Genomic DNA, 15,514 nt, shown 5'->3' on the forward strand with positions numbered 1-15,514 from the left:
CAGAAATCACAACTAAGACCTCCCGACCCTAGCTATATGCCAAACCGAGACCTATTAATAACCCCGAGCCTTACAGCGACAAGATTCGTAGAACACTTGATTTTATAAGATTACCGAATATTACTTCTAAGGTTAGTTACGTAATTTCACCTTAAAGAGTTAAAGATTTATTATGTGATATAGACACTCACCTAAATCTAGAACCCTAGCATGACTCTATTATGTGATAAAGACCGTCACCAAGAATCATACGAAACAATAATCAGTATTCAAACAATATCAAGCACGCATATACACCAAATCAAAATTCCAAAGTCGTTTACTTTTCAAGAAAACCCATAAACCACATTATTAACGAATAAAAGTCCAAACTTTATTAAACCATTGTCATTAGCCTAGGTAGTTAAAGATATTTAGCCAGGAAACATGTCTTAAAACATCTATATCTATATCTATATATATATATATAAATGAGATGGATTTGGGCAATGTGGCATTTGTCTTTGGCCATGTAGGATGATGTGGCAATCTGATTTAGGAGGGAAATCCCATTCCTATCTACATTCGCCATTCCAAAGAAAAGTAGGCGGCATCCGATTAGAGTTGGGTCGGGTTTTGTTTGGTCCGAAAACAACCACCATTTAAATTCGGATCCATTATAACCTAATTGAAATCCCATTTTACTATGTAATCTCCTTCTTTTCTTCTTGATTCGGTTATCTTCTCTCCCATTTTACAAAAATTAGGTCAACATCAAAGGTAAGTACACTAATTTGAAGCTAAATTTTTGTTATTATATGTTCTGAATCAAGAACAGAGTTTGATATTAACATTTGTTTTGTTTTGATTTTTGTAGATCCAACCGTAAATCTTTAAGGTATGTTGTTTATTCCTTTATCCCACCATACTCTGATTTCTTTTGGTCGGATTTTTGTAGATCCCACCATAAATCACATTTGTTTTGGTCTGATTTCTGCAACTCTCACCATAAATCTTGAAGGTATGCTGGTTATTCATTACCTACTTATTTATTTACTATTCTGATTTTTGTACATCCAACTATATTTATCGAACTTACTGATTTTGATTGATTTTTTTATTCATTTCAATCCCGAACTCCGGCATAACAATCGGAATCCCATCTTTCTGCAAGCAAGAAGGTTAATTAAATCTTATCATTTTTTTTAAGTTTTATAAATTTATCATCTATAATTTTATTATGTTTTATGTTATGTTCTTATTAATTACCAGTACAGTATCAATTTATAAGATTAATATAAAAAATTTATAATGTTAATTATAAATTTATAATATTTTATAAATTTTTAAAAAATAATTATAGATATAGATTTATAATATTGTATAAATTTTTTTTTAAAACAGAGTAATGTTCTTAACCTTAATTTTGGAAACTAAAATTATAATTTTGGTTGTCTAAGTAGTCATTGTTTCTATAATTAGATTGCCGTTTTATTTTTTTAAAAAATTTTATTTCCTTTGCAGTTATGGTTCCAGTCAACTCTTCAACTTCCCTCCAATCTTCTTCCAAGAATACCATCGGTTTCCATATTACAAGTTATTTCTTCAGTGGATCTATATATATAGATGGTTTTACATTCCTCACATTCTCCATCTACATCTACTTTTATTCAATCCATATCTGAATTTCACATATCGCTCTACAAACATGTAAGTTGTTTATGTTTAATTCATTCATTAATTATTATTCATGCGTTATTCCTTTTATTTAATTTTTGAAAACTATGTTTATGTTTATTTAGTATGTTTATTTAGGGGTTTTATGAATATGGTTTTGTTACGTAATATGATGCTTATGCAAAACATTAGAATCTAATCTCTTGCGGAATATGATGTTTATAGTAAACCCCGATTCCGATTGTATTCTTATATGTGAGTTTTTCAATCTGATGTATTGTTTTATGTGATGTTAATTTGTTAATTTTTAATGTGATATCATTTTATTTATATCATCGGTTGCCTACATTTGTTATAGATTTTGGAATAAAAGATATTTATTTTGATGTTTGTTACCTTTTTAATGTTATTATAACATGTTGTTCATAATTTTTTTGTTGTTGTAGTATTTTTTATAATAATTCTTCTGACGTGGTTTTTTTATTTAACATGTTTTTGTAGATTATTGATATGGCTGAAGGTTCATCAAGGTATTTTTTTGTTCGTTTTTTTTACTTTATGTAACATATCATTTGTACAATCTCTGTTGTTTTTATTTTTTTTTCTTTACACTACCCTTAACATGTTATACTTTATTAACATCTTATTTTTTAAATCAGTTTCAGTCAACCCTGGTTCTTAAGGCTAATGAATGTAGCAGACACAATTATTTTGGTAAATGACAATTTATTACATAATTTTTGTTTTGTTCTTATTAAATACAGTTTATTATTATTGTGTTGTTTATAAATTTAATGATATTGTAATTCATTTTTGCTTTTTTTTTGTTTTATTAGTGCATTCCAGATGATGCTGCTTGCAAACTATGGGGTGTTGATAAAGGTCCTACGAATGTTATGATACACACTCAAGATGGCCGAGTGTTTAATGTTTCTTTAAGCGCTGCTAAAGGAAAGTTATTCCTCTTCCATGGTTGGTCCAATGTTGTAGAACATTTGAGTCTAACGAAAGGCTGTTTGGTAGTATTTAATCCCGTATCTTCTACTACTTTTAAATTAACATCTTATGTTGATGGCGTTAGTCGTGGCTCTTTTTGGACGCATTTGCTCCCTCCATCATCGCATTTTTATGTAAGATATATTATTTTTTTTCGTATTGTATGTATGATCAAATACTTATATTCTGAATAAATTTTTTTTTCTTTGTTTATTATTCCCGCAGGTCATTCCTGAAAGCATCCTGCCAAAAGTTTATGAATATTCATCAAATGATGTAATATCTACTGTAATGTTGGATAACAAAATTTTTAAAGTTGCCATTGAAACATCTGACGGTAAAGTTGGATTTACCGTTGGTTTTGACGTAATGGTCAGTATGTTACATTTGAAGGTTGATTGTATTTTGTTATTTACAAAAGGTTTTGGTAATTTTTTCCATTTAAAAATTTTTGGAAAAAACGGAGTTGAAATGGATTTTTCTCATGTAGATATCGAAGTGGTAAGTTTAATTTCGTTACTTAATTATATGTTTTGTATATGTTAATGTCATACATTTTATATATCTAATTTGCAGCTTGAAGTTGCACCTATCGATGCTGAAAATGAAGTTGAAGGACAAATACATGGTGCTGTTCGTCGTTTTAGACGTATGGCTGGTGAACGTTATTTTGTAAGTTTTAATATCAATTTACCAACATTTAAAAAACATGTTTTGTATTTTTTTGTTACTTAATATACATTGTTATTTTACTTTCATATTTATTATTATTTTTATTTTTACATCTATACAGAGGATTCCTGATCCTGTTTCACGGATGGCTAGACTTCATGAAGGTTTAAAAGATATCACTGTTAGTCTTATGCATCTCGATCCACCTAAGCAATTTACCAACGGTACAAGACGGGAAAAAAAACAGGAGGAGGTTGGCGATACGCGTTGACCGGTTGGAGGAAGTTCATGAAAGCTGCTAGAATTAACGTCCTTGACACGGTTCACTATTCTTTTGATGAGAATGAGCAGGTGTTGAGTGTTGAACGAGTTGAACCTTACGATAGCCGTACTAATTAGTTATATTACATTCATGGAAATTTTTTTGCCTTTCATATGTTAGATTTTAACTCTATATATTGTTTTTTTTGGTTTTCACAGTCGTTATGGTTTTTAATTTCAATTTATTTCATTTATTCCATATTTTTTCTTTTCTTTTAACCACTCATTTGTACCGTCTTGAAAGTTTAATCTATGTGTTAAATAGTAATTTCTTAAATTTTATAAAGCGTTGTCTGATGCTTGTATAAGTTACAAATTAAAAATCGTTGTCTGCTGCTAATTTCAATTAATTACATTTGTTCCATATTATTTCTTTTTTTTAACCACTCATTTGGCATGTCTTGAAAGTTTAATCTATGTGTTAAATAGTAATTTCTTAAATTTTATAAATCGTTGTATAGTGCTAATGATGTTACAAATTTATTCAAAAATTATATGTAAAACAATTTTATTTTAATGAATTAATCATGTAACATGATTTATATTAATTTTGGATCCGATTTTTTCTTTAATCTTTTTAATTAATCTACATATAGTATATAGTTGTTATTATTATAACATAGTATTATGAATCTGTAGTACTACATATATAAGTATATGTAAAACAATTATATTTTAATGAATTAATCATTTAACATGATTTAAATTAATTTTGGATCCCATTCTTTCTTTAATCTTTTTAATTAATCTACATATAGTATATAGTTGTTATTATTATAACATAGTATTATGAATCTGTAGTACTACATATATAATAGATAGATTACACTCTGATTATCATTTGGTCACCTTGAATTTTAGTTTTCCCAAGTTTCATTATAATTTTTTTATATAACATTTTTCAAAGGTAACAATTATTATAATCATTTTAATTGTAGAAAGTCAACTGGATCTTAGTATGTTCCAAATTCTAAATTTAGTCCTTATTTTCCAACTGAATAATCTTATTATACAGTTTGTAAATTATAATTATGGAAACTTATTATTCATAAAAATGTACACAAAAATATTTTCAATATTTTAGTAAAGGTTGTCAATTATAGAAAATAGGTTTCAAATATAAAATTTTACTTTAATAATTTTAAATAACTTTTAAATTCTTAATGTAAACCCGGATTAATATACTTAATATATACAGTTTCCAATTTTACAAATTTGAATTTATGTTAATTGTTACTATGTAATTATAAATTATATCGTTTCCTTACTTATGCCCTGATAGAAAGGAGTTTTATTTTTATTAGAAATAATGATAATATATTTCTTAAAATTAGAACTTTATTAATTTGATATAAATAGATCATTTGTTGACGAACTGTAAGCAAACAAGTAATACTTGTCCAACAGTCGATTTCTTCTTACCTATCATGGAAAACGTTGATCGGATCACATTGCTAAACGATATCGATGTTCTTACCACAAACTACACTATCAGGGTTAAAATTGTTAGTTTGTGCAGGAAGAAAATGAGGGATAATGAAAGGGAGACATATCGAATAGATATGATACTGATGGATGAAAAGGTAAACTAATGAATTTTTTCTTTGTTGTTTATTTTAAGTTGATGTTGTTAGCCTTTTAACATACCCTTTGCATGTTATTCTGTATTTATACATAGGGTAGCAAAATTCAAGCTTCTTGCATGCATAAGCTATTTTCAAAGTTTGAGAGGCATCTTAATGTTGATGCATGCCTTATCATTAAACGGCCATCTCTTGCTGCGAACACAGCATCTTTCAAGATTGTTCCTAACAACCAGAAGCTAACTTTTTATTATCATACCTTTGTGGAAAAGTGCAATGTATGGGACGGTCCGCAATACCTTTTCAATTTTGTTGAGTTTAATGATGTTCTTTCAAAGAAAATAAAAGAGGGTACGACAGTAGGTATGTTTTTTTTTATATTTCCAATCTTTATATACCATAATATTTTTTTACTTATTTTATATATTTTTTATTTTTTTGTATATGATGTTATCTAATTTTTTTTATTTTTGGTAGATTTCATTGGGTATGTTGGTGTTTGTTATAACATTGAGGATACTAACAAAAAGGATGGTAGCAAAGGGAAACGTCTTAATCTTAAGCTTCAAGATCTTGAGTAATATATTTTATAAATTGTGTTTTATTTGTTTATTTTCCATTTTATGCATTTAAATATTCAAAATGTTTTTAAACTTATTTTCTTCTTATATTATATTGTAGAGATGTTCAGATCGATTTAATTCTTTGGGACGATTACGCTAAGGACATGTATTCTTACATGGTTAGCGAAAAGCGTGAAGCACATGTTGTCGTTGTTGTCCATTTCGGTGCAGTTAAATCATACAAAGGTATTTAATTCATACTACATATTTTTAAACAATGCATATAAATAGAATTGTTACTTTTTTTTATTTTTTTTATTTCTTATATTATCTTTACCTAACAATAGGCAAATGGGGATTTTCCAATAACTTTGATGGTTCAAGACTTTTCATTAACGACAACTTTGATGACATGCTATTGTTCAAGCAAAAGTAAGTTTTATTATTTTAACAATTTTTTAAAAATGTTATCAATTTTTTCGTATTTTTTATGTATTACTTATTTTTTATTATACATTTTTATTTATTCAAAATTTCTTATAGGTTTCTTGCTAAACTTTCTGCTTCAACTGAGTCAAGTAGCCATGCTGGGTCATATATGATGTGTTCTGTCGAAGATGAATTTTTAAAGAATGATGTTTTTTCACCACTTGCTTATCTTCCATCAATCTTAGAGGTTTTCCTTAACATTTATTGTTTTATATTTTATATTTTAACAAAAATTGAACCTGCATTTTTGTGATTTTGTAATAATAAACAGCCAAAGAAAGTTGTTGTTGTTGGAACTATTGTAGCAATCGTTTCTGATAAGATGTGGTATTATGATGGGTGTAACTATTGCAAGTCAAAAGTTGAGAAAAAGTTTGAAACCTATGATAAAGATGATGGAACAAGTGATGTTAGAGATGCGCAGTTGTATCAATGTTCTAACAAGGATTGTAATGGAAAAGAGGTTTTCCCGCTGTCCATGTAAACCGTTTGTTAGTAATACTTTAACTTATTTTTCATACAACAACAACGACGTAGGTCGGCTATATGATCTATTCTCATTTATTTGTTCATTATTTAAAAATCGTTTATAAGGTTTAAAATACCGGTTCGCGTTCAAGATTCAACCGGAACTGTGACGCTTACATTATTTGACCATGAGGCCATGAAGTTTGTTCGGAAAACTGCAAAGGAACTTATTCAAATTCAGGACGAGGTTATGTTTAGTTTTACTTTACATTTATTAAAATCACATTTTTTTATATTTATTGTAATGACACATTATATTTTTTTTAATATAGTTATTGAAAACTAATGATTTCCCAAGAGAATATCCCGTTGAATTTGAAGAGTTGCTTAATCTAAAGTGTGCTTTCGTGATTAAAGTAACTGACTTTAATATTGCTAATGGTGTCGAGAATTATGGAATATCAGTTGTTACAACTGATGATGACATCTTGGATAAGCTCAACAAAAAATTTAAAATAGACCAAGTAAGTGATTGTTTTATTAATATATATATTACCACTTTCAAAACCTTTTAATCTAAGTTGAAGTATTTGTTGTTTGCTTTTCAATTTTTAACAGATTGATGCTTATGAAACTTTTGGTATGAGTCAGTCTGAGTTGCAAACTTCTGGTGCTGAAGGTTTGAAGGTATAAATTCAAAAATTAACTTATCTATAACTTTAATACTTTCCTTACTTATAATTTGTTTATTTTTGTAAGGATGCCGATTCTTACACTGGGGATAACACCACACCTATTTCAAAGGATTATGCGGTTGACTTGAAACAATCATCCTCTGACATGAAGCGTAACCTTGATGATGTTTATTTGAATGAAGTTGGATTGGCGTCCTCAGCAAGTAAGCCTCGCATGTGTGTTGAGAAGGAAGCTTAAAGGAGATATAGGAGAGGTTGATTTGAATAATAAGAACTATTTATTTGGTATTTCAATATCTGAATGTTGGTTTGTTCGTAAGATTTTTTGATGTTTCAAGACAATTTAATTTTTGCCTATATATTGTTACCTTTCTAGTTATCCTACAATATTTTGGTTGAGAGTTATGTTTGGTTATATTGTTTATTGTATGATGTATGATTATTTTATGATACTACGTTTATTACTGATTTTATATTTGTAATCTAATAATGCCATAATGTAAATATTGGTAAAATGTAAAAATTTTACGGTATTAGTTTTCATCCAACTATAGATATATGTATATATATCGATTTACTATTTACTAATAATTTTAGTATTGACAATTCACTTACAACTCAAAAAAATAATTTTAAGAAATATGCTAATCATGTCAATTTATATTATCCAGTTACGTTTATAAACTTATTTTTTTGAAATTTTCTAAGTTTAGCAATTCTATTTTTATAAAATGACACAGTTTCTTAAAATATCGAAACTAATAAATATAGATTTCTTTTATATTTATGATCATTAATTTTGTTAAAATTGATTTTGGTAATGTATAATATGAATTCCATAAATAACTTTTACCTTAGGTCTATAAATTCAGATACTTCTCATACTTTTGAAACATCATCATGGTTTTCTGAGTTTGCATTCTTAGCTTCCTTCTGCGTTTGAATAACTTTTTTCATTATTATTTACATTTCCAGTAATTTTTTTATGTACTTTGTTATAAATCTTTTAATTCTTGCGTTTCGTTTTCATTCTATAGGTATTAGTGGTTTTTTTGTAGTTCTTTCTATTGTTTAAAAAATGCATAATAGGTTTGAACAATTTAAGTCGTATTCTTCAGAACGTCCACATATTGACCTTGAAAATAAATGTAAGTTTTTTTTTTTCTTTTATGGTCAACAGTTATAATATTCTTCAATTTCTTTTTTTCAAAAGTTTCTATGTTCTAAATTATTAATTTGTTTATTTTTTTTTGGTGTATTATTTTTTTCATTATAGCTGAGCAAGCTAAATGTAGGCGTTCGTTAAGAAAGCTATATATTGATAATAAGAGATCAAATGCAGCTGCTTTTCCGGAATATGTTGTCAGAGGTAATCTTTATATAACTTATATATTTTATTATTGTTAATGTTTAATGTTACATATGTCATATATTTAAATTCTTATTTTTTTGTATTACTTATAGCTGTAGAGGCTAAACACAGGCGCAAGTTAAGAAAATTATACCTTGATAGTAAGAGATCAAATGTTACAAAAAAAATTCATTTCTAGAGGTGGTGCTTCAACATCGTCATCATCAACACCAATCCTGTTAAATAACAAAGAGAATTTAACTCCCAATATTTCAAACACCACCTTTCCTACCGAATCTTCAACTGGTATTGGGACAAGTAAGTTTAGATTTATGTTACATAATGTTATGTATATTAATCATTACTAATTTAGTTCGTCAACTTCACTTCGATTATATTACATATTATATAATTACTGTTTATATCTTATTAGGTAATCATTTAAATTCGTCCTTTAATGTAAGATCATCCGTTATTACACAATCAACTTTGAAGAAGAAAGGAAATGTACTACACGATCAGTTTACAACACCCATCCGTACACCATTTGCAAACCTATCAAACACAATACCAGGTTTGTAAATCAAAATCAAATAATTACTACTTGCTGAAGGTTCATATTTTTGTTTGTTTTTACTACATATAATGTTTGAACAAATTATTTGTAAAATACTTATTTGAATTATTTTATTTAATTATTTTTTTTATTCAGCCAATAATTGTAATTAATTGACTAATGTAGCATATTCATCTGGAGCTTTTTCAAATCAGAATAGAAACACAAATGTTTTTCATGACTCTTCTACCTCAACACGACGAATGACGAGGTCAAACAAAGAAAACATAACACCAACTTCGTGTGTTACAAACATACGTTCTCAAGTTCAAATTGAACCGCAGTTTTCTAATGCTGTGTCTTCTTTGAATCGTATATCATCTGGTAAATTTCATATTTAAATTATTACATACATTTTTAATTGTTTAATTCAAAAAGTTTACGAAAAAAATATTTTGGTTTTTCAGATAATATTGCAAGCTCATCAACGTTACCATTGAATGATTGCTATTCTCTTCATCCCAGAATATCCAATAAACGTAACACAACATTTTTGACCTCTGAATTAAGCTCGATAAAAAAGATGTCTTCTGGAAAGCGTAGACTTATTCATAAACCAATTGAAATAGAACCCATACCAATGGCTGTTCTTGATTCTGATGATGAAAATCATGTTAACGAGGTTGTGTTAGACGCCACCAAAGGCGTTTCTAAAGGTAACTGATTAATGTTATTCATTGTTGTTTCATATTATATTTTTTCCTACTGTATTATTCAATTTATGTTAAATCTTCAGATTACGTTGACCATGGTGACCAATCTCTTACGTGTGGTTTATGCTTTGCAAACTTATGGCCAACCGAAGGTGGAAAGGGTCGCATTACACTTCAAAAGCAAACATATAGCTTATGTTGTGGATATGGTAAAGTTGTTTGCCTGAATATAAAGATTCTGATCCATCTTATCAGATGCTTTTTCGCTGTTTAGATCAGGAAAGCAAATATTTCTTAAAGAACATAAGACGTTACAATTCTATGTTTTCCTTTACTTCAATGGGAGGAAAAGTAGATACTAAAATAAACAAAGGTAATGCTCCATTTGTTTATAGAATCAGTGGTCAGAATGCACATAGTATGGGTAGTCTTCTTCCTAAGCATGGATCCCAGCCAAAATTTTCACAGCTTTATATCTATGATACTGAGAATGAGCTTTCTAATAGGGAGTTGTTATTCAGGTATTTGTTCTCTTTTTTTACTTATCAGTATCTTAATGTTAACTTACAAATTATACTTATATTTTTTCCATTTCAACCTTTGAAACTATAATTCAAAACTGTTTATTTTCTTACAGTGATTCTTCAAGCAAAGCATCGATAAGGGCAAAGGAACTTGATGTTAAGTTTATAAAGTATATTACGAACATGTTAGATTCTACAAATATGTTGGTTAAAACTTACAGGATGGTACGAGACCATCTCCATGACAATCCTAATGTTACTCTTAAACTTCGTATAATCTCACAGAGAGATCGAGACGGTAGGACTTACAATTTACCTACGTGTTCTGAAGTTGCTGCTTTGATAGTTGATGAACCTGATCTCCAGATTGAAAGCCGTGATATTATTGTTGAAATGCGTTCCGGAGATCTTAAGCGTATTAGCGAGTTACATCCTTCTTATCTTGCTCTACAGTATCCAATTCTTTTTCCGTATGGAGACGATGGATATAGGATTAACATTCCTCATAGGGATTTTGGTCCTAATACAAAGAAGACAAGACCAACTTGTACTATGAGGGAGTTTTTTTCTTATAGAATTCAGGATAGGCATAACAAGTTTTCTCTAATTCTTAATGCAAGAAGGTTGTTTCAGCAGTTTTTAGTCGATGCCTACACAATGATTGAAAGTGAGAGGCTAAACTACATACGTTTTCAGCAAATCAAACTGAGATCTGATTCGCTTAACAGTCTTAAAAATGTTCAAGACGTTGGTCAGAGTGATTTGAGTCATACGGGACAACCTGTTATATTACCTTCATCTTTTACGGGTGGTTCTCGATACATGATGCAAAATTACTTAGATGCTATGGCGTTATGTCGGAAGTATGGGTATCCTGATTTCTTTATCACAATCACATGTAATCCGAAATGGTCTGAGATTGTAAGATTTATTGGTGACTCTTCAATTAAGCCTAAAGACAGACCTGACATACTTTGTCGATTGTTTAAGATGAAACTTGATGAATTGATAAAAGATATGAAGCAAAAATTTTTTTTTGGCGATATTAATGCAGGTATGTCAATATATCAGCTACTTTCAATTTATACAATTTTTTGGTCTTTCCATACATTATATTTAATTTTTGTACTTATCGTTAAAATATTTTTTGTTTTGTAGTTGTTTATACCGTTGAGTTTCAAAAACGTGGTTTGCCACATGCGCATATTTGCTTATTTATGAAAGCTGATCATAAGCTTCCTACGGTTGAACACATCGATCCCTTTATATCAGCTGAAATTCCTGATAAGAACGAGGATCCTGAATTGTATTCTCTTGTGAGTGACTTTATGATTCATGGTCCTTGTGGATATGCGAACATGAAATGTCCATGCATGGTTGGGAACCGTTGTTCTAAGAATTTTCCAAAGAGGTTTTTGGATTCCACTTCCATTGATTCTGATGGATTTCCAGTTTATAGGAGAAGAGATTCTGGTCACACAGTTGTGAAGAAGGGCGTTACTTTAGACAATAGGAGTGTAGTTCCATACAACAAAAAGCTACTTAAAAGATATCAGGCACACATCAACGTGGAATGGTGCAATCAGGCTGGGTCAATAAAGTATTTGTTTAAATACATTAATAAAGGACCTGATCGAGCCACTGTTGCTGTTTTTGATTCAGACAGAGGCCCCGATGAGGAGATTCCAAAAGATGAAATTAAAGAGTATTACGAAGCTAGATATGTTTCCGCATGTGAAGCCAGCTGGAGAATATTTGGCAATGATGTTCATTATCGGTATCCATCTGTTATGAGGTTACCATTTCATCTTCCAGGACAACAAAATGTTGTATTTAGTTGTGACGATGATATTGAGGATGTCCTAAACAAACCTCAAGTAAATTCCTCTATTTTCTTAGAATGGATGAAGATGAACAATTCTAAGCCTGAAGCAAGAGAACTTACTTATGTTGAGTTTCCCACAAAATATGTGTGGAAGTTAAAAGATCGTTGCTGGCAGCAACGCCAAAATTATGTTGTTATTGGAAGAATTTATTCTGCGTCTCCCTCTCTTGGTGAGGCTTATTACCTAAGAATTTTTCTTACTAAGGTTAAAGGGCCACGATCATTTGAAGAAATAAGAACATATGATGGTGTTGTGTATCCTACGTTTCGGGATGCTTGTTATGCACGTGGCCTGTTAGATGATGACAATGAATATATCGAGTGTATTAAAGAATCCAGTTTCACAGGAAACGGTCATTATCTTCGTTCTTTGTTTGCAACACTTCTATTGTCTAATACGCTATCTAGACCTAAAGTTGTTTGGGAGAAAACGTGGGAGCTATTGTCCGAGGACATTTTATACAATATGCGGAAAGATTCTGGCATGAGCGGTATCTTTTTTATCCTTTTGTTATATTTTGTGATGTTATATTTTCAAGTTGTTTCGTTATATTAAATAATTTTTCTTATCATTGTAGATTTCGTTGTTTCTGATGAACGTTTAAAGAATATTACGTTGTCGAAAATCAAAAAATTCCTTCTTCGTAATGGATCCAGCTTGCACAGGTTTTCACCAATGCCTTATCCTGATGATGACTATCTAATGTCCGAGAGCAACCGTTTGATAAACGAGGAGCTTTCTTTTGACATGGATGAAGTTACGGCTGAGTTCAATAATCTTCACAACTGTCTAAACGGCGATCAAAGAGCCGTGTATAATGAAATTATGGATGCTGTTCGGATTGGTAAGGGTGGTGTGTTTTTTGTGTACGGTTATGGTGGTACGGGCAAGACTTTTCTGTGGAAAACTTTAGGTGCTTCCATTAGATGCAATGGACAGATTGTTATTAATGTCGCTTCAAGTGGTATTGCATCTTTGTCGTTATCACGCGGTCGTACTGCTCACTCGCGATTTCATATTCCAATTAATGTCAATGAAGATTCGGTATGCCATATAAAGCCTAATACTGAAATCGCGAATCTTTTATATGAAGCAAAGTTGATTATTTGGGACGAGGCACCGATGATACACAAACATGCTTTCGAGGCTCTTGATCGTACAATGAAGGATGTTTTGAGTGTTTTTGATTCACGAAATTCAGAACTTCCATTTGGTGGGAAAACTATTGTATTTGGTGGTGACTTTAGACAAATCCTACCTATTGTACAAAATGGAAGCAGGCAAGATATCGTAAACGCCTCATTATGTTCATCCCACATCTGGTCCAGTTGCAAGGTGTTGAAATTGACAACCAACATGCGTTTGTCGGTTGGATCAAGTAGCTCAAACGTTGTGGAGATAAACGAACTTGGTAAATGGCTTCTTGACATCGGCGAAGGTAATGTTGGTGACTCTATCGACGGTGATGGAAATATTGAAATACCTGCTCATCTCTTAATAACTGATGAGAATGATCCAATTCAAGGTTTGATTGACTTTGTATATCCTTCAGTTCTTCATCGTTATAAAGACCGTAACTACTTTTCTGAGAGAGCTATACTCGCTCCTAAGAATGAAGTTGTTCATGAGATAAATGACCGTTTGCTTGATTTGTTTCCCGGTGAAGAAGTTGAGTATCTTAGCTCTGATAGTTTATGTCCGACTGAGGAAATCAACGATCCGTTACATCAAGATTTGTATAATCCAGATGTGTTAAATAGTGTAAAAGTATCAGGGTTACCAAATCATAGATTGGTATTAAAATTGGGCGTTCCGGTTATGCTTTTGAGGAATATTGATCAGCAAAACGGTTTGTGCAATGGTACGCGTCTTCAAATCACACGTCTTGGTAAACGTGTTATTGAGGCTGAGATATTATCAGGAAGTAATGTTGGATCAAGAACTTACATCCCAAGAATCAGCATGATACCATCTGACAAGAAAATACCCTTCAAATTTCAACGAAGGCAATTTCCAATAACCGTATGTTTTGCGATGACTATTAACAAAAGTCAAGGACAATCTCTATCTAGAGTTGGTATATACCTGAGAGACCCCGTGTTCTCACATGGTCAGCTTTATGTTGCGTTGTCGAGGGTAAAGCCTAAGGATGGCGTTAAGGTTTTAATATTCGACAAAGATGGCAGGCCAACAAATAAAACTGCAAACGTTGTTTACAAAGAAATATTTGGGAAATTGTAGTTTAAAATTTTGTTATGATTTGTAATCGGGCAATATGGTCTGTTTTTTTGTATGCTTTTATTGTATGTTGGGTGTTTTCAATTCCATGTCCTTATGTTACTTATTTAAGGACTATGTAATTTGTTTTAATTTTTTGTATGGTTTTTCATTGTTATATCAATAGTAGATGATATTACTATGTATTAAATATAACATATAAACAAAAACTAGAACATGTAGATATTTATAGACATTCTTACATAATAGAAGTCCAACGTACATGATTATCTTAACTATTAAACATATTAACCTACTAGAAAACCACTTGTAACACTACATAACTTACATAACTTTTTAAACATTACCCAAAATTACTATATATTATGTTTCTACCCTGTTTCATAATTTCAAACATCACCTTTAGCGGATAACGCCGGCAAGGAAGAAAACACAAATATCTTCAAAGTACTGGAACTTGCAATGATCACCTTCTTGTATGTTGTTATCTTTTAGCCATTTCGCCCAGCCTTTCACCACATACTTTATACTGTTTTTATTTGTTTCTGCCCTAACATCATGTTTTGTCTCCACATTCTGCCTGTTTGCGATTCTAACTTTCAAGGTTCGTCAATTCCTGTTATCCTTGCTACTTCAACTGGTATCCGCTATAAGTTACAAAACATAATAATAATTTCCATTATGATGGTATTTAAAAAAATAGAAAACTTAACCAAAATATGTAAACATATTTGATGCTAATTAACATAGTTGTGTTGTTGGAACTTACAAATCGTTTCGTGTATGGCACAATAAATGTCAGC

At 30.3% G+C, this 15,514-nt stretch overlaps 1 protein-coding gene across 1 annotated transcript; it reads left to right on the top strand.

Moving 5' to 3' along the window:
- The first annotated feature begins 5,072 nt into the window (after window positions 1-5,072).
- Window positions 5,073-14,714, top strand: LOC110888836. The gene is made up of 21 exons (XM_035978355.1): window positions 5,073-5,228; window positions 5,324-5,591; window positions 5,706-5,805; window positions 5,910-6,037; window positions 6,139-6,223; window positions 6,335-6,467; window positions 6,552-6,760; window positions 6,875-6,995; window positions 7,081-7,272; window positions 7,367-7,435; window positions 7,508-7,646; window positions 8,720-8,812; window positions 8,908-8,932; window positions 8,994-9,112; window positions 9,228-9,368; window positions 9,818-10,066; window positions 10,147-10,272; window positions 10,338-10,584; window positions 10,701-11,641; window positions 11,746-12,963; window positions 13,051-14,714. The coding sequence occupies exons 1-21, from the start codon at window positions 5,073-5,075 to the stop codon at window positions 14,712-14,714; spliced, it is 6,423 nt and encodes a 2,140-aa protein (XP_035834248.1).
- The last annotated feature ends 800 nt before the right edge of the window (window positions 14,715-15,514 follow it).

Source organism: Helianthus annuus, chromosome 10 (genome assembly GCF_002127325.2).
Source record: "Helianthus annuus cultivar XRQ/B chromosome 10, HanXRQr2.0-SUNRISE, whole genome shotgun sequence".
Lineage (NCBI taxonomy): Eukaryota > Viridiplantae > Streptophyta > Magnoliopsida > Asterales > Asteraceae > Helianthus > Helianthus annuus.

Coding starts and splice junctions, on each gene's coding strand:
- LOC110888836 (XM_035978355.1), top strand. CDS start 5,073: ATGGAAAACGTTGATCGGATCACATTGCTAAACGATATCGATGTTCTT. Junction 6,761..6,874: donor GAGGTTTTCCCGCTGTCCAT/GTAAACCGTTTG, acceptor ATCGTTTATAAG/GTTTAAAATACCGGTTCGCG. Junction 7,436..7,507: donor CTGGTGCTGAAGGTTTGAAG/GTATAAATTCAA, acceptor TATTTTTGTAAG/GATGCCGATTCTTACACTGG.